This window comes from Lithobates pipiens, unplaced genomic scaffold (assembly GCF_037356315.1).
Source record: "Lithobates pipiens isolate NorthernLeopardFrog02 unplaced genomic scaffold, aLitPip1_a1.2 Scaffold_27, whole genome shotgun sequence".
NCBI classification, from domain to species: domain Eukaryota; kingdom Metazoa; phylum Chordata; class Amphibia; order Anura; family Ranidae; genus Lithobates; species Lithobates pipiens.
Window position 1 is genome coordinate 82455361 of NW_027507788.1, and position 20685 is coordinate 82476045.

The 20685-nt window shown below is 43.2% G+C and overlaps 1 protein-coding gene across 2 annotated transcripts in view; it reads left to right on the forward strand.

Annotated features, from left to right (window-relative positions):
• The window catches only part of BAX (BCL2 associated X, apoptosis regulator), a 118923-nt gene that overhangs the window by 93548 nt on the left and 4690 nt on the right, over positions 1–20685 (forward strand). For both annotated transcript variants that reach the window (XM_077457126.1, XM_077457127.1), the window contains one exon: positions 1094–1198. In XM_077457126.1, coding sequence (XP_077313252.1) covers positions 1094–1198 — 105 coding nt within the window. The remainder of the gene's footprint in view (positions 1–1093; positions 1199–20685) is intronic.

Genomic DNA, 20685 nt, shown 5'->3' on the forward strand with positions numbered 1-20685 from the left:
ATATTTAGATTCGTCTGACCACAGAACAGTTTTCCAATTTACATGGTGCATGTATTTGAGAACTGACACATATGAGGTTTACAACCACTTTAAAGTGAAATTCCAGGCTCTCCCTCTTTGTTGTTGGCTCTCCTTCCTCTCCCCTACTGACACAAGGGAGCCGGATATCATGACCAGACTGGAGCAGCCTGAACACGGGTAAGCATATACATCTTACACAGTCGCAGATTAGTCAGCCTAGTGTTGGGAGGGGGAATGGAGCATTTTTAAGATTAGTTATGTATAGTCTGGAAATCCACATTTCTCTTATGAACAACTCAGTGGTCTGTAATTATTATTATTCACGCTTTATATAGCGTCAACAGTTTACGCAGCGCTTTACAATGTATAGGGGGACAACACAATTACAGTACAATACAAAAGGTACAGGAGGGTCCTGCTCATAGAGCTTACATTCTAAATGGAGGGGGTGGTGGTGGTACAAAAGGTAATAGCTGCAGAGAATGATTTGGTGGCTGTAATTGATGAAGACAAAAACCTGTTTTTGTCTCCAGCAAAAATTCGTTCTCACTGGGCAGCACCCTTCTGTACAGCATAAAGCAGGTAAAACTAGGCTATCTACCAAGTCTGGCGTGTCAAAGATACATCTGCCCTTACTAGAACAGCCATATGTCACTGGTCTCTGCAAATGTCATCGACCAGGGGGTGTGGTTAGAAATAGGTTTGAGGCCTTCACTCATGAATTTTGATAAATGTGCTATTAGTCTATTTTTAAGAGATGTGTGATTTTAAAAATAAACATATGTACTCACTGGATGCATTAGTCCAATGCTGCATCTGTCCCCCACTTCTATTCAGACCTAGAACTGAGCGATCAAAGATCACTGACTGCTCAGTTGTCGAGTCTGCTCTGAGCACAGAGTGGTGACTGTCAGTCACCACGCACTGCTCTGACCTCAGCAGCGCACTATAATTGAACAATAAGGGGGGAAAGACTGGAAACCAAACCCAGCTAGGTAGTAATTAGTAGTAATTGCTAATTTGCTAATAAAATTTTTTTTTATTTTTTTTTAACTTTGTTTATCTTCTGCAGGCTTTGTGTACACATGTGCCACAGACCATCCGTACAATCATTGATTGGACCATGGACTACCTCAGGGACTATGTTGTCCAGTGGATACGTGATCAGGGTGGCTGGGTGAGTTATTTTTCACTTGCAAAGACCTGATTAAATATGTTGCCATTGTTAAAGAAGATATTTATAGCTGCAAATATAAAGAATTCTGTTCAGCAGTAGTAGTTAGTCACACTTGTCTGCTGGGAACCTTTTGTCAAAGGGGTTTTGTTGGAATTTACTGATCAGCTCCAGACTGGGCAATAAAATAGGCTTATTTAGTCTAGAGGGATCTAACAAGGAAGCATACTTGCCTTAATTACCGGTCTCCATCTTAGTTGGTTGCTCACTCCCATCAGCCAGAAAGGCAGCATGGTTTTTGGATCCTTGCAACAAGGCTGGACGTGCTAACTGGGAATCTTTGGAAAGGCTTCCAGGGGAGCACAAATGGCCTACAGATATGATGATAAAACTTATGAACTTTTTACAAAGGTGCAGTTTTTTCTGGAAAAAGTGAACTTTAGCTTTTAAAAAAGGAACCTTCACCTGGTTATTAAAAAAATAACCAGGTAACTATAAGTACTGCACCTTTTTTACTTTTAAAAACACACATTTGCCCACTCAAAAGCTCCAGTGTGGTCTTTCTAGCTTTTTTTTTTTTCTGCCATATTGATTTTGGTAGTTGGCTGTCATTTCCTGATCACTCAGCCTGGACTCTGCATCTGAGAGGTCAATGTAATGCAGGGTAGCTGCCCTGGAGTTTCCTGGGCTGTGTGATGGCTGGCCCAGGGCTTGCGTCACCCTCACCCTAGGCAAGGAAAGTCGAACTCGACACCAAAACAAGTATACAGATGAAAATAACCCCCCTTTAAGTCTGCAGTATATGTGCAATGGGCTTTCGATGTTCAGCCTGGGATATGAGTTTTAACCCCTCAGTCACCTATCCCCAGTGTAAAAAATGTTTTACCCATCAGTGACCAGTCTACAGTGTATTAGGTATAAGTGACTAACAGTCAATGTGTGTGCATTAACCGCTCAATGTCCTGCCCCCAGCATTTGTGATAATCCCTCAATACTCTTTCCTCCTCTCCATGTACTTTTGCCTCAGTATTCAGTCCTCAAGCATGTATGTTATCACCAGAGAACTCATCTCATGTAGAATAACCACTTGCCGCCCGCCATATAGCAAAATGACAGTGGCAAAGTGGTTTTAATATCCTGACCGGATGTCATATGACGTGATCAGGATATTAAGCCGCTGCGCGCCCCCGGGGGTGCGCATCGCGGCGATCGTTGTTGCGGGGTGTCAGTCTGACACCCTGCAACTACAATCTCGGTAAAGAGTCTCCGATGGAGACTCTTTACCACATGATCAGCCGTGTCCAATCACGGCTGATCACAGTGTAAATAGGAAGAGCCGGTGATCGACTTTTCCTCACTCGCGTCTGTCAGACGTGAGTAGAGGAGAGCCGATCGGCTGCTCCTCTGACAGAGGGGGTCTGTGCTGATCGATTATCAGCGCAGCCCCCCTGAGGATGCCCACACTGGACTACCAGGGGATGCCCAGCACCAGGTATGCCCCCCTAGACCAGCAGGGATGCCAATCAGTGCCCATAATGGATGCCAATCAGTGCCCACAATGGGCATCACTGACTGGCATGCATTTGGCACTGATTGGCATCCATCCCTACAATACTTTAAATTACAATGCTGCCCCTCCGTGCCGCCTATCCATGCCCATCCATGCCGCCCATCCGTGCCGCCTATCCATGCCTATCGGGCGGCACGGATGGGCGGCACTATCAGTGCGGCCTATTGGTGCCACCTCTTCGGTGCCCATCACTGCAGGAGAAAACTTTAAAAAGTTTTGTAACTGAAACCAAAAACTTTTATTTTTTTCAAGATTTTCGGTCTTTTTTTTAATTTAGCAGAAAATAAAAGAAATCTCTATTTGTGGGAACAAAATGATAAAAATTTAGTTTGGGTACAGTGTAGCATGACCACGCAATTTTCATTCAAAGTGCGACAGCGCTGAAAGCTCAAAATTGGTCTGGGCAGGAAGGTGTATAAGTGCCTGGTATTGAAGTGGTTAAGGTCCCATCACCCATTTTTCTTAATCGTACATCACAGGACAAAGAGCCATAGTAATTACTGTGTGGGTTATAGGCCACCTTCAGGTGATGGACACTGGCACACTTCCTAAGACAGGAAGTCAACTCCCTATATCCCTCCCACTACTGCGAGTACCTCAGTTTTTTCGCCAGTGTCTTAGGTGTTGGTCGCGAGTAAAGATGTGCTGTGCTGAGCTCCACTGGAATATTCCTTGCTGGGGCAGGCTATGCAACCGGATCCATTCAAAGTTTCTTTTCAGGTTGAATTGAATGGTACCTGGGCCTCGTGGCGGAAGAAACGAGGTTTAGCCCGTAACACTTCTCTTTTTAGGGAGCTGGACCCCAGGATCCAGTGCTTTTGGTTTTTTTTCAGCAATAAAGTTTCCTGGCGGAGTATTTTATGGATCCAGGAGTGTGGATCCTCCTGATAAAAAGGGGCCCCGGTTCCTGAAGGTTTTTAAACGGAGCCCACCATGAGAGGTGAAGATTGGGTCTGTTGATTTTATCACAGAAATCCCTGCGGCAGGAAAGGTAAGTGGAGATTTCTAAGGAATTTTTAAGTTTCTTATGAATTGTATCCCATCAGATCGGAGGGCCCTGCTGAAATTACGCTGTATTGAAAAGAGAGGGGGGCGCGATGTGACGGAGGAGCTTAGCGCATCATTGGCGTGTGGCAACGTCCAGCATGGGAGTGTTTTAAAAGCTCAGTTTTTGCTGACTGCAGCTGTCGGAGGGACACAAGAGCAAAAAGGGGCATGCAAGAGGTTGGGTGATAGGCATTCCCTTGGCACATTTACTAAAAGCATCAGGCTGAGCGTTATAGCAGCGGCAGTTACTGGACTATTGCTCAAGCAGTGAATGCAATTTCTTCTGGTAGTAGCTTTGCATTTGTACATCGTGCTATGGTCAGAAGGGGAGGTAGAAACACCCCAAAAAAGGGCTTGAGAGACTCCTTCAAGCACAAAAAAGCCTAAACTCATCTCTACAATGGCATCCTCCTTAGATGAGATCTGAAGTGGCTGGTCAGAGTGAGCCATCAGGTGTTGCAACTGTTTCCAACACTGCAGCCCCTGTCTGTTACTGAAGAGGTTTTTTCCTTAACCATATTAGGATTGGAGCAGAGGTTAGCGGTTTAGTTTCGTCCATTTCATTGCTGGAAAAGCTTATGTATTCTGACTGGGATCACCCAGATAAGCATATTTATCATCCTAAAACGTTTTCAACACTTTATCCTATGGAGGAAAATTCACTAAGAAGTGGGAGATACAAGCAATTGATGCTACTATATCCTCTGTGAATAAAAGTAGCCGATGCTCAAATGCTTAGGGATCCAACGGATAAAAAGTTGGAATTCCTATTAAAGATCACTTTTTCTCTGGCAGGTTCAGTACCTCAGCCTGCGCTGGCAGAAATTGGTGTATGTCAATCCTTGAGAGACCAGTTTAAACAAGTGCTCAGGGTTATTCCTGATCAACTTTTTTGCGATGAACGGCTGTTTGGAGATGCCCTGGATAGATACATCCATAGAATTTCTAATCGGAAAAGTACCTTTTTGCCAGTTAGGAAGGTAGTAAGCGTATTTCATTTAAACAAGCCTCTTCAGTGTCAGCCTCCAGGCAGTCATGAGGACCTCCACCATCAAATTCAAGAGTTGAACCTCAGGGTCAACCCCAGGGACAAAAGAAGTCCTGGGGAAGGAAACCTACAAAACATACTAAAACCTCCTTATGAAGGGGGGGGAGACCTCTGCAGTTCTCAAAGATCTGTCAGGAAGAGTGTCAAATGGGTGGCTTCCCCAATAACTCTAGGGTACAAACTAGAGTTCCGAGAGTCCCCGTCTCCTCGTTTTCTCAGATCAAATGTTCCCAAGGGATCCATAGAAAAAGAAGTCTCTCTTTCAAGCTTTGGACCATCTTTTGTCTTAAAAGGTGATATCGGTGGTCCCCAGGGAAGAGCAGGGATTGGGGTTTTATTCAAACCTTTTCACAGTATCAAAACCAAATAGAGATGTCAGACCCATTCTAGATCTCAAAGATCTAAACCGGTTTTGAATAGCCACTCTTTTCGCATGGAGTCAATCCTATCAGTAGTCTCCATCCTACAAGGTGGAGAACTTCTAGCGTCAATCGACATCAAGGATGCATACCTCCATGTGCCTATTTTCCCGTTCACTTGAATATGTATGTTTCGAGATATAAAAAACGTAGATTTCAGATTGTAGCTCTGACTTTCGGGCTAGCTACTGCACCTCGAGTATTTACAAAGGTTCTGGCCCCTCCTCTTACCTAGATCTGTTCTTGATAGACCAGTCAGTAGCCCGCTTAGACCAAAGTATGGTCACCACAGTGAACTACCTGGAATACCTAGGTTGGATTCTCAACCTAGAAAAATCTTCTTAAAACCATCAATGAGCTTGGAATACTTGGGTCTGATCATATATACAGTCCAGAATAGGGTATTCTCTTACCCCAGGCTAAGATCAGGGCCATAAGGGAGCTGGTTTGGGTAGTCAAGGCAAAGAAGAATCCTTCTATTCTACTTTGCATGAGGTTCTTGGAAAAGATGGTGGCTCCATTCAAGGCCCTTCCTTATGCTCAGTTTCATTTGAGACTACTGCAAAACCGTATCCTATCGGCTTGGAACAAGAAGGTCCAAGCTCTAGATTTCCCAATGTGTTTGTCTCCAAAGGTAAGCCAGAGCCTCAGTTGGTTGATAACCAAAAATTTGCAGAAGAGAAAATCCTTCCTTCCAGTTACCTGGAAGGTGGTAACAGATGCCAGCCTTTCGGGTTGGGGAGCAGTCCTGGAAGAGGCGACTGTCCAAGGTAAATGGTCCAGATCAGAAATGACCTTGCCCATCAATATTCTAGAGATTTGGGCAGCACGCTTGGGCCTGGACGTTCAGGTTATGGAATTGTCCTGTCAGGATCCAATCCGACAATGCCACAGCAGTGGCCTGTATCAATCACCAAGGGAGCAGGAAAAGTCGTGCATCCCAGAGAGAGGTGAATCGTATCCTAACTTGGGCAGAAAACATTGTACCTTGCCTATCGGCAGTATTCATTCCAGGAATAGAGAATTGGTAGGCGGACTACTTGAGTCGCCAGCAATTGTTCCCAAGAGAATGGTCTCTTCACCCCAATATCTTCCTGACAATATGTCAAAGATGGGGGATTCTGGACATAGGTCTGTTTGCATCCAGGTTCAACAAGATCGACAACTGTGTCAAAAATGAAAGATCCGCTAGCTTGCGTAACAGATGCCTTGGTATTCTACCTTGGTTAATGCAAGGACGCCAGCCTTCAGAATCATTTTATCATATTAGAGAGTCTGGAAGGTATATGTCTCCTGGTGTGAATCCAGGGGTTGGCACCCCAAGAAGTATGTCATGGGTAGGATCCTTGACTTTCTGCAAATGGGGTTAGTAATGAAGCTGGCCTTGAGTACTGGAAGCCATATCTTCTGCAAGAGTTGGCTGCTCTTTCTTCTAAAGAGCCATATTTAATTATTCACAAGGATAACGTAGTATTGCGTCCTCACCCTAACTTTCTACCGAATGTAGAGTCAAGTTTTCATTTAAACCAGGATATTGTTCTACCTTAATTTTTTCCAGAACCTGGTTCTACGGAAGTCGTCTCTACATTCTCTTGATGTGGTGAGCAGTCAGTCTACTTGAAGACAACTGCTCAGATTAAAAAAAATGTATGTTTTGTTTATATTGCCTGAAGGTCCTAAAAGAAGACGGGTAGCATCGAAATTTACTATTTCTAAATGGATTTGACAAGTAAATGTTCAAGCTTTTGGTTTAAAGAGGAACATTTCACCTTTTCAGATCAAAGCGCACTCCACAAGAGCTGTTAGTGCTTCGTGGGCAGTGTATCACCAAGCCTCCATGGCTCTAATCTGAAAGGCTGAAACTTGGTCTTCAGTCCATACATTTACCAGATTCTATCAGGTGGCTGTAAAAAGTCATGAGGATGTGGCCTTTGGGCACAGTGTACTGCAGGCAGCAGTATAAGTCCTCTGATCTCACGGTGCCCTACTTTGGTTGTCTCCCTCCCTTCAGTTGGCATTGCTCTGGGACATCCCACATAGTAATTACTATGGCTCTGTGTCCCGTGATGTATGATTAAAAAATAGTATTTTTATAACGGCTTACCTGTAAAAATCCTTTTCTTTGAAGTACATCACGGGACACAGAGGTCCCTCCCCTCTTTCTGGTATACATGTGTATGTATTTGCTACAAATACTGAGGTACTACCAGTAGTGGGAGGGGTTATATAGGGAGTGGACTGTGTGCCAGTGTCAATCAACTGAAGGTGGCTTATAACACACAGTAATTACTATATATAATATCTAGCACATATAGCATAATGTAGAAAATGTGATAAGCCTTATTCAATTAACCATATAGTGTCAACCTATGTGACCTAGATTGAATGCAAAAATATGAGAAATTGCAAACAAATGTAGATAATAAAAAAAAAAAACACACCACAACCACTAAGATCAGGATATTATCTCTGAAAAATCCCTTTGGTGTAGAGAGTTAATTAGTCCACTTTTCAAGTGCAACAATATTCCATAGGGTCTCCACTGTGATGTTAAATACCCACGAAGAAGTGCCACAGAAAAGAGCAAGGATCCTGCACCACCAACAATACTGACACTTAGCTGCTTTTGATCTCTTATAGGAGATCAGATGTCGCCAATGGCTTATATCACCCAGCCAAGGATTAGGTAGCAGAGCAGGTAAATCCCATTTTGAAATGCTCCACTCAGGCAATATGCTCCTACGAACACGCCGCTCATTTCCCACTTGTAAAACATCAACAAAGCTTCACTTTCATTGCAGGCTGCTGTGCAATCTTTTATTTTCTACATTATGCTATATGTACTAGATATTATATAGCTGTTCACTTATTGTAGCGCAGCTTTTTTGGAAAATTTGTTGCTATTATTGTGGGTATCTCACATTTGAGTTGCAGCTTCCAATTCATTCACGTTTCACTTCAATGTTTTTACTTTATTCAGTTTTTAAGCACAGTTTTTTATATTTCAAGTATTGTTTAGACAGCGCTGTATTGCCACTTTTTTTTCATAGTAATTACTATGGCTCTGTGTCCCGTGATGTACTTCAAAGAAAAGGATTTTACAAGTAAGCTGTTATAAAAATCCTATTTTCTGCTCATGTGCATGAATTCCTCAGCAATTTGAGAGCTACAGGTGTGCCCCTCAAGCAAGGGGGAAAAAAATGATATTTTTGTACTCGTCATAACGACCTTCTTTTGGAGTCCATTGAGGAACACAGGTCCCTCCAATTTGTTCTGTGATCATACCCTTGGTACTAATTTTCCACAAAACTAAGGTGTGCTTGAAGTAAGTGTGTGTTTGTTTTTTTTTTTTGTTTTTTTTTTTTTTTGTTTTGTTTTTGTTTTCTTCCCAGTACTCTTGTAGGCAGCAATATAACCCAAATAATCCATACACATCTACTACATGATGCCCAAGTAATTGATTTTTTTCATGAAATCTAGGGAGCTAACGACAAGGTGGCAAAGCTCCTACTCACAGTGGGACTATGTAGTATGAGCATAGCTACCTTCTAGCAGGGAAAAAAAAGGGAGTTTAGAGGAAGTACATATATTTGAATAGGTTTTTCTTTAACCAAATGCACTATTCCCTTGTATTGGGCTGTCTCTGCACTGCAAGAGTTAAACGCTTGTTTAGGACCAGGGGACAGGAAGAGCAAGACCGAGTCTATGCTCCCCCTATGCTCTGGCAGGGAACTGTTCCACAGCCACCTCCCATCCAGCTATGGGCTCTGCATCACTTGTTATGAACATTTGACCACTGAAGTATAAAATTGAAAAGGAGGCTGTGGGGACGGGTCTCACATTGTTGATCAGGAAAGTAAAACTACTTTAGCTGGTCACCTAGATATGTAAATGACCAATTAAAGTGGAACAAAACACATTGATTTTAACAGTTTTAGGCTACTTTCACACTGGGGCACTCAGCGCGCTGGCGGTAAAGCTGCGCTATATTTAGCGGCGCTTTACGGTCGTCTTAGCGGCGCCGATCGGCCGCTAGCGGGGCAGTTTTAACCCCTGCTAGCAGCCGAAAAAGGTGGGTTTGGAGCGCTGCCCCCATTGTTTTCAATGGGAAGGGGCGATTTAGGAGTGGTAAATTCACTGCTCCTACAGCGCTCCAAAGATGTGGCTTGCAGGACTTTGACCGTCCTGCAAGCGCACCGTTGCAGTGTGAAAGCCCTCAGGGCTTTCACATTCGAGTGCACTCTTTCAGGGCGCCTTGCAGGCACTATTTTTAACACTTTAGCGCCTGCAAAGTGCCTCAGTGTGAAGGGGGCCTTAGAAAACCTTTACCTACCCGACATTTGTCAGGAACGCAACAGTCACATTGGTTGTGCACTCAACCAAACTGTCAAAACATGAAACAGCTGGTGTCATAACTGATCACATATGCAACATCATGGCAGTTGAAAATCAAACAGAGGCCAGGATGGCAGCTTCCTTGGCTGAAAATTATAGAAGGGTTTAGTTCTTTAAAGTGGTTGTAAACATGGTGGTAAACATGAAATCTTAACAAAACACATTTTTCTATACAGTGTACATGTTTCTTTCCAAGTCTCTGAGGGTGATTTCACTCTCTTGCCTTGTTCTTCTGTTATCTGTAGTGTGAGGAGGAAAATGTGGCCTTTCCCATCAATTAGGCTCAGAATACTTCTTCCATAGCGGTGCAATGTGTGAATTCAGATCCACGCCCCTTCTTTGTGCTGTTGTTAAATGCTAAGGAAAACTAATAGTGCTGTACTCTAAAAATACATATCGTGACACGTGTATCAAATGACAGGCAATGAGCCCAATTCGACTAATACATAAAAAGAAAAAACTTGCAAAAATAGTATAAATGTGACGGATAATAAATGTCCAAAAAGTCTGGGTGACACTTGTGCAAATTATAATACAAAACTTCATGTGAATGTCCAAGCAGTGAACCAGGATGTATAACTTTAAGTGAGGGATACCGCCACCGAAAGTTAGGAGGGTTACCGGAACGTTTGAACCCCCAAGAACACATGTTCTGCGGGTCAAACGGGCTTGTGTTTAGTACAACCAATGAGAAGAGACCCTGGGACCCTCGGACTATTGCGACAGGAACACCCGATTATCCTCAAGATGGAGAGATCCTTAAGGTGTATCTCAAAAAGGGGACAATGTTCGGATGTCCATGAATATAATAGGGGTAGTAAAAGAGGGGAGAACAGAAAGGGCCAATAGCGCAATTCCAATTGGATATGAATAAATTTGAATGAAGTTGGAAAACTTACATTTAGCAGGTAAAATCGGCACTTATAAAATCAAATGGCAGCAGTGGAGTCCTGCACGATGTGTTTCGTCTCCATGGACATAGTCTGGCGTGACCCTCCACTGCGGCCCTCCAAGCATTTATAGAAAATGACCCCTCACCTGAGAGCCAAGCCCCCGTTGTGTGTACAGTGATTGCAATGTAACTTCCGGTTAAGAGATGGTGGACTGGCATGGGTTCCACACCTCAGTCTAACTATATTTAATGTGTTCCATCCTCTATATGGCCGAAAGTGTAATGGCGAACGTATGCACCTCAAACCTCGTTGTGAGAGGCTGGGACTAAGTATATATGTATTCCAAACCTCTGTATGGCAAGAAGTAAACCTAATGGTGAATGTGTGTGTCTCAAGCCTCGTTGTGAGAGGCTGGATGTGAGTCATCACTTGTCACTCTGGAATGAGCCCACGCCGGAGAGCACATGACGGCGTGGTGACGTCATGCGCCTCAACGGCGCAACAAGCTTGCGTTCCATGTATGTAGGGTTAGAGGTAGACACAGCTGAACAGACAGGTGCAGCATTGACACACTACTTTCACACGACCAGAAAAACATCAAGAGATGATTTATAAAAACAATCAATATTCGCTGTTTAATAAAAAAAATCCTATATTAATGTGAAGATGGCATCTGAATAAAATCATATAAGACAAACCGATTATTAGAAGGTGACCCCATAGCATGATGTCAAGTGAGCTCACCTCCGATCAGAATTGGGGGGGTTCCATCAAAATAAAATGGTAAAACATGACTTGGATGTAAGCCCAACCGTGAATAGGTGGTCACTACTAAGATCTAAGAAAGAAATTGTATATGCAATAAACACAATGCTATTATGATCAATGGACATTGTAATGTGTAAATGACCAAAAATTGAATATGCAGCCATCCTATCTTGAAAAATATTTAAAATTGTTGTGTTAAGAAATATGTTATATGTACACACATGTGAAATGGACTCTCAGAAGGGGTTATATATATACAACTAAAACATGTTACAATAATTTAGCTATAAAAAACGAAAACCCCAAAAAGAGAGAGACATATAAAATAATACAAAAATTAAAAAGACCTAGAGCCCAAATGATATAAAATATTTATGCTTTATTGATGAAAGAGTTGATGTCCCACTCAATTTTTAAACCAAATGGAGTGTAGGACTGCAGCTCGTAAATCCAGAAGGTCTCCAATCTTGAAACGCCCCTGGTCATGGCGCCTCCCCTCCAAGGGGGGGGGGGAGAATCTCCTGTCTATCACCACAAACTGTATTCCTTTGGGATTACAATTATGATATCATTTGTAATGCCTAGGCACAGTGTGTTTGGTGTCGCAACTTTTTATTAAAGAAATGTGTTCAGTGGTGTCTGTGCTCGTCCTACATACATGGAACGCAAGCTTGTCGAGGTGCATGATGTCACCGCGCCGTCACGTGCTCTCCGGCGTGCGCTCGTTCCGGAGTGACAAGTGATGACTCGCGCCCAGCCTCTCACAACGATCCTCGAGAGACACGAGTCCGCAATTAGGTTTACTTCTTGCCATACAGAGATTTGGAACACATTATATATACTTAGTCCCAGCTTCTCACAACGAGGCTTAAGGTGCATATGTTCGCCATTACACTTTTGGCCATATAGAGGTTTGGAACACATTAAATATAGTTAGGCGGAGGTGTGGAACGCACGCCGGTCCACCATCTCTGTTAACCGGAAGTTACATTGCAATGTAAACACAACTCTCAGGTGAGGGGTCCTATTTTCTATAAATGCTTGGAGAGCCGCAGTGGAGGGTCACACCAGAAGCTTGTCTTGGAGACGAAACACGTCGGTAAGGACTCCACTGCTGCCATTTGATTTTCTAAGCGCTGATTTTACCTGCTAAATGTAAGTTTTTCAACTTCATTAAAAGTCATATCCAAATTGCGCTATTGGCCCTTTCTGTTCTCCCCTCTTTTATTACCCTTATTATATTTATGGACATCCGAACATCATCCCCTTTTTGAGATGCACTTTAAGGATCTCTCCATCTTGAGGATATTGTCGGAATAATCCGAGGGTCCCAGTGTCTATTCTCATTGGTTGTACTAAACGACACAAGCCCATTTGACCCGCAGAACATACGTTCTTGGGGGGGATTCATACGTTCCGGTAAGCCTCGTAACTTTCAGTGGTGGTACCCCTCACTTCAAGTTATACATCCTGGTTCACTGCTTGGACATTCACATGAAGTTTTGTATCATATTTTGCACAAGTGTCACCCAGACTTTTTGGACATTTATTATCGGTCATATTTATACTATTGTGCACGTTTTTTCTTTTTATGCATTAGTCGAATTGGGCTCATTACCCGTCATTTGATACACGTGTCACAATATGTATTTTTAGAGCGCTGCACTATTCGTTTTCCTTTGTTTTGCTATTTATCTAATTTGCTGTGTTAGCTGCTGTACACCAAGGGCAGCACATTAGTTTATATTATCTCTGCTATCAAATGCTGACAGATTATTTGTAAATTATCTGTGTTGCAGAAAGCTGTACAGGACAAATGGCTTCAAAACTGGTACAACATGTGTATGAAGATTTGTTTAATCTCTGTGCACCACCTGAGGCTAGTCACTTTGCTGGGTATATGTAAGGGTTTTCAAACGTTTTAACCCTTGTGATGCAGGGTCTGCTTCACTACAACAGTTAATGTGGTTGACAACCCTTACATATATCTAAGGCCATGCACCCCAGTGTTTAAACGTGCATTACTGCAGTGCATGGTAAGTCACTGTGTGCGGTTATTCTGTTGTGATGAAGTTACATGACAGCTCTCCTGCCTTTTCTATCTTTTTTTTTTTTTTTTTTTTCCCCCTTTTAACCACTTCAATACAGGGCACATATACATCCTTCTTTCCCAGAACAATTTTTAGCTTTCAGCGCTCTCACACTTTGAATGCCAATTACTCAGTCATGCAACACTGTACCCAAACAAAATTTTTGTCATTTTTTTTTTATACAAATAGCGCTTTCTTTTGGTGGTATTTAATCACCACTGGGTTTTTTATTTTTTTGTGACATAAGTGAGAAAAGAGCGAAAATTTGGAAAAAAAACTAACTTTTTTTTAGTTTCTATGATAACATTTTGCAAAGAAGTCATTTTTGTTCATAAATTTGGGCCAAAATTTATACTGCTACATCTTTGGTAAACATAACCCAAATTAGTGGATATTATTTAGTCTCTCTGAATGTTATAGAGTCTACAAGCTATGGTGCAAATCATTGAAAATTTATCACATCTGATCACACCTGATGCACTGGCGGCCTCTCATTTCTTGAGGCTCTAAAATGTCAGGAAAGTACAAATACCCCCCAAATTACCCCTTTTTGAAAAGTAGATAGTCCAAGGTATTTAGTAAGAGGCATGGTGAGTTTTTTGAAGCTGTAGGTTTTTTTTCCCCACAATTCTTGGGAAAGAGAAGAATTATTTTTTTTTTTTTTTTTTTTTATACACAGCATATGCATACTTCCAATTTACACCTCAAAATACATTCTGCAACTCTTCCCGAGTATGGCGATACCACATCTGTGGGACTTTTACACAGGCTGGCCACACAGAGAGGTCCAACATGCAGGCAGCACCGTCGGGGGTTTCTAGGAACATAAATGACACCTCTAATTACCTAACGACCTATTACATTTGTGAAGGCCCCGGAGCACCAGGACAATGGAATTACCCACAAAATGACCCCATTTTGGAAAGCGAACTCCACAACGTCTATTCTCTGAGGCATAGTGAGTCTTTTGAACAGTTAATTTTTTTCCAGAAGTCTTCGAAAAACGTGGAGAGAAAATGAAAACCTTCCCCTTTGTGTAAAAACAAAAAAACAAAAAGTGGTCAGTTTATAAGATATTTCTAACACATAGCATGTACATAGCAAAAATTACACCCCTAAACACATTCTGCTACTCCTCCTGATTATGGCGATACCACATGTGTGAGACTTACACAGCCTGGCCATATACAGAGGTCCAACATTGAAGTAGTACCTTCTCATTTCATTCCTACCTATCACACTTTTGAAGGTCCTGGAGCACCAGGACAATGGAATTGCTTTCCAAAATGGGGTCATTTTGGGGGTAAACACCTCAACGCGTGTTCTATGAGGCATAGGCTGCAAATGGGTACTCTGATGGGCTGGTGACAGGTACTCGGGTAAATCGATGGGCTGGTGACAGGTACTCGGGTACATCGATGGGCTGGTGACAGGTACTCGGGTACATCGATGGGCTGGTGACAGGTACTCGGGTACATCGATGGGCTGGTGACAGGTACTCGGGTACATCGATGGGCTGGTGACAGGTACTCGGGTACATCGATGGGCTGGTGACAGGTACTCGGGTACATCGATGGGCTGGTGACAGGTACTCGGGTACATCGATGGGCTGGTGACAGGTACTCGGTTACATCGATGGGCTGGTGACAGGTACTCGGGTACATCGATGGGCTGGTGACAAGCCGCATCCCTCATCGCCGCTCTGCATGTGCCTTAGGCGCGTGCACGAGCGCCATGAATGTACACAGTACATGTGGCTGGCTGTGATTGGACACGGCCGGTCACATAGATCGGGGATGGGCTGTGTCCGAGGGACACACCTCATCCACGATCGCCGCACTGCGGGCCCCCGGGGGCCTGCAGGAGTGGCGAAATACAGAGGACGTCATATGATGCCCTCCCAGGATGGGAGATCCCATCTGTGGGTGTCATTTGACTATGGCCCGGTATTGAAGTGGTTAAACTTCTATATAATGTAATCTTTACTATGGTTACATATGTTTTTTCATGGACACATTGACCGAGATCAAAGATCTGAACCTAGAATATGCTGGTTTGGCTAATGTGCAAGAGATTTCCAGGGCGGGCACCAAGACAACAAAGAGGACAGAGAAGAAAGAGCAACCAGTAACCTAAGTAATCTGTTTAAGTCAAGAATATATCTAATAAATAACAAATAACAGTGCTTTTTTCACCAATTAACCAAATGGATACACTAAACAATATAATGGACCTACTTCAAGGGTTGTAAGATCACAGAAGGACCCATAAGGAACATGCTGGCTACACAGAAATACAAACCATCCAAAGAATATAGACCCAACAAAATAAACATACCGTATATACTCGAGTATAGGCCGACCCGAATATAAGCCGAGGCCCCCAATTTACCCCCAAAAAAACTGGCAAACTTATTGACTCGTGTATAAGCCGAGGGTGAGACATATGCCTGTCCATCCCTGTGTGTGTGTCCGTCCATCCCTGTGTGTCCGTCCATCCCTGTGTGTCCGTCCATCCCTGTGTGTCCGTCCATCCCTGTGTGTCCGTCCATCCCTGTGTGTCCGTCCATCCCTGTGTGTCCGTCCATCCATCCCTGTGTGTGTGTGTGTCCATCCATCCATCCATCCCTGTGTGTGTGTGTCTCCATCCATCCATCCATCCATCCCTGTGTGTGTGTGTCTCCATCCATCCATCCATCCCTGTGTGTGTCTCCATCCGTGTGTGTGTGTGTGTGTGTGTGTGTGTGTGTGTGTGTGTGTGTGTGTGTGTGTGTGTGTGTGTCCAGCCTACCTTTGTCCCGAGCCTCCGTCCCGTGCCTTGCCTCCTTGCCTCCGTCCCGTGCCGTGCCTTGCCTTGCCTCCTTGCATCCGTCCCGTGTCGTGCCTTGCCTTGCCTTGCCCCCGTCCCGTCCCGTGCCGTCCCGTGCCCTCTTCGTCGGCGGCCATTGTAAAGTTCAAAAGCTGCGCCGCCGCCTTCGCCTGTGATAGGCGGAACACTGAATTTCCCAGCAGCCTGTGTTCCGCCTATCACAGACGTCGTATCATCCTCGTCCGTAGGAGCCGGAGGCGCGGCTTTTGAATAGAATGGCCGCTGTCTGTCTGCTCGACACGCTGATCGAGCGGGCAGACAGCGATGACTCGAGTATAAGCCGAGGGGGGCACTTTCAGCCTCAAAAAAGAGGCTGAAAATCTCGGCTTATACTCGAGTATATACGGTACATTGAATTTTCTTTCAAAATAAAAATTAGATATATACACACACAGTTGTGCTCATAAGTTTACAAACCCTGGCAGAATTTATGCTTTCTTAGCCATTTTTCAGAGAATATGAATAACACACAACTTTTTTTCACACCGTATTTGCGCAATGGTCTTACAAGCGCACTTTTTTTTGGAAAAAAGGTCACTTTCTTGAATATTAAAAAATAAGACAACAGTAAAATTAACCCAATTTTTTTTTATATTGTGAAAGATAATGTTACGCTGAGTAAACTGATACCCAACATGTTATGCTTCAAAATTGCGCCCACTCGTGGAATGGTGTCAAACTTTTACCCTCAAAAATCTCCATAAGCGACATTTAAAAAATTCTACAGGTTGCATGTTTTGCGTTAGAGGAGGTCTAGGGCTAGAATTATTGCTCTCGCTCTACCGATTGCGGTGATACCTCGCGTGTGGTTTGCTCGCCGTTTTCACATTCGGGTGCTACTCACGTATGCGTTCGCTTCTGTGCGTGAGCTCGTCGGGAGGGGGGGTTAAAAAAAATGTTTTTCTTATTTTACTTGATTTTATTTATTTTTATACTTTTCAAAAAAATAAATGGATCACTTTTATTCCTATTACAAGGAATGTAAACATCCCTTGTAATAGAAAAAAGCATGACAGATCCTCTTAAATATGAGATCTGGAGTTGAAAAGTCCTCAGATCTCATATTTGGACTTAAATGCAATAAAAAAGTCATTTGAAAAAATTACATTGAAAACCTCCTATGGTATAGAGAAGAGTGGGGGCCATCTTAGCCTCACTCATCTCTATACCCAGCAGAAGAAAGAATCTGATCGCCTCCGCCGCTGCCGACAGCAATGGTAAGCGGCACGAGGGGGGGTGGCACCTCTCCTGCCACCGATAACGGTGATCTCGTGGTGAACCCGCCGCAGAGACCACCGTTTATCATACACAGGACTGCCTCCTGTAAAGAGAGATATCTTGGTTGTGGCAGCAGCTGCTGCCGTTACAGAGATATCCCTCTTCAAAAAAACAATGTATATTTACATGAGGCGGTCCTTAAGTGGTTAAAGGTAACCTTCCTCACCTGTGATCTGTTTGCTTGTAATTAGTGTGCGTGACTCATGACAGACCTTGCATCTTTCATCCAGTGCTGCACTGATGTTTCTGGATTCTGAGTCATGGGGAAAACAAAAGAATGGTCTAAGGGTCTTTGGGAAAAGATAGTTGAAACGTATACGCCAAACAGAACATAGATGAGCCGCAAACCTTCTGGCACAAAGATTTGGAGTGATGAGACCAAAATTTAGCTTTTTAGCCACAACCATAAGTCAACAGGGCCTATGATGAAAGGTACCCCATTCCTACTGTGAAACACGGAGGTGGATTGCTAATGTTTTGGGGATGGGTGAACTACAAAGGCACAGGAAATTTGGTCAGAATTGATTGCAAGATGAATGCGCAGTACGTTATCAAAAAATACTGGAGGAACATTTGCATTTATCAACCAGGAAGCTGCGTTTGGGACGTACTTGGACATTCCAACATGACAATGATCCAAAACCCAAGGCCGAGTTGACTTATTATTGGCTACAGCAGAATAAAGTGAAGGTTCTGGAGTGACCATTTCAGTCTCCGGACCTCAATATCATTGAGCCACTCTGGGGAGATCACAAATGGGCGGTTCCTGCAAGACCGGCCACAAATTTACAAGAAGTAACTGGAGGCTTTTTGCCAAGAGGAATGGGCAGCTTTACCATCTGAGAAGATAAAGAGCCTCATCCACAAATACCACAAAAGACTTCAAGCTGTTATTGATGTTAAAGGGGGCAATACACGGTATTAAGAACTAGGGTACATAAAATTCTGATTAGGGAAATTTGGGTAGTTTTGTTGTGATTATGTTTTAAAAAGAGTAAACACAGTTGATAATTAATGGCTGCAGCCAAACACTAACCATGAGTGGAAGAAAAGTGTGTATTTATGTATGTATGTATATATGTATATATTTTTTTTTTTTTTTGCTCTCTATCATTTTAAAATGTGTTTCTCATAAGGCAAGCAACACCCACACAGCCCACAAGATGGCAATATGCCCACTTGAATATGTAACTAATCAACTGATCCTGCTTAACAATATTAAATCCCTTCAGACTAACTTCACTGGAAAGTATGCAGTCCTTTGAAAAAAAAGTTCCAGTGGTGAGCCTGCAATCCACAATGTTTCCCAAATAATGCTCAATGAATCTCTTGTCCACACAGTTAAAGCAGAGTTCCACTCAAAAGTGGAACTTCTGCTCATTTGTCTCCGGTGCCACATTTTGGCACCTTTCGGGGGGAGCAGATGCCTGTCTTTGATAAGTAGCCTGTCCCCACTTCCGGGAGAACGCGCCACAGTGAATTACCTCTGCTCCCTGGCTTTTCTTTTTTTGCAGGGGTGGGCAGACCTCCGCTTTAAGGTCCTGGGAGTTCCTAGTTTCATACATACGCACTGTGTATATATATATATATATATATATATATATATATATATATATATATGTGTATATCTCTCTATATCGCTCTATATCTCTCTCTCTATCTATTGACTGCACTTCCAAGTGCACTTGTAGTGCAGAGTGGGTTTGCCTTTAGTAAATAAACCCTAGTGTATTTTCTCTTCTCTATCAGTGCTGAGGAATGTTGATAAACATTTGCTGTCTTTTTCTTTTGACACATTTAAAAAAAAAATTTCATGAATTAAAGATACAAAACACTTAACGCTAGTTAGCCCAGTTTTTTGGTATAATGTGAAAGATGATGTTACACGGAGTAAATAGATATCTAACATGTCACACTTGAAAACTGCACTCACTCGTGAAATGGCGCCAAACTTCGCTACTCAAAAATCTCCATAGGCAACTCTACTTACTGCTAGGCTGGGCGTGACGTCATAACGGAAATCTCTATGGTTAACTTCTGCCGCCGATGGATTCCTTCACGCGCGGGGGCTGTCCCCTCCCGCTGCCTGTAAGAACAATCAAGCAGCTGAACTGCAGCTATGATTATTCTTGCAGTGAAGGGGATCACCGGCTGAGGAGACTGATACTGAGTTGATGCCTGTAGGTGCAGGCATGTTCCTGGTATAACCACCGAAAGGGAGGACGTCCCGGTGGGAAGTGGTTAAGATAATGAGGCGGGGTTGAATCGAGATCGCGATTTTTTTTTTTTTACGATTAATCGTGCAGCTCTAGTCCCGGCCACGTGATTCTTCACAGCTGGACAGCACTGTAGCAGGAATACTAGTTCAAATTAGTAGCATGGGTTACCTTTATTTTTTTTTCCCCCTCCATCTTGATGCAGCATTGGTTCAATGCTGTCTGTCCCCCCTGCGCCTCTGCACTGAGAACCGGGCAATCAAACATCGCTATTGCTCGGTTCTGACAGTTCCCCAAGCAGAGAGCTATAGACTATCATTCACAACTCTCTGCACTTCATCTTCGCTTAGTGGAGCGCTGAGCTGTGGAGGGGAATGGGAGCGGCCAGTTCAGACTCACAGCAGCTCGCTGAGAGGCTCAGCGGGGCGTCAGTCCAGGCACCTAGCGGATTCAGGCTCCCATTGTCGGGATGACACTGTGCCTGGACTGCTATCTGTGACAATCACTTGTTAACAAATGCCAGTATTTCTATATTTTATTACGGGTATTTGCATGTTGATTAGAGAATTTAGTAATAAGCATTGTTTTTCCTTTATCTTTATAAATATAATTTCATGCCTCCTTTTTTATAATTGCTCTCCTTTTATATGCCTTATATAGTTTTTTATATAACCTCTTCTCAGTAATCTTCATTTAAAGGCATCTGCTTCCATCTTTCCTCATATCAACAGTTCCTCCCTAATCCTACATAAATATTGACTTAGAGGATGCTCTGTACCAGTGATTGCCGATGCATGCTATGGGCATGCGTTATCTTATTACCCACTGTGAGCTTACAATATAATAATGTCCCGATGATGCTGTCGCCCTTGAATAAAAAATTTCAATGTCCAAAAAT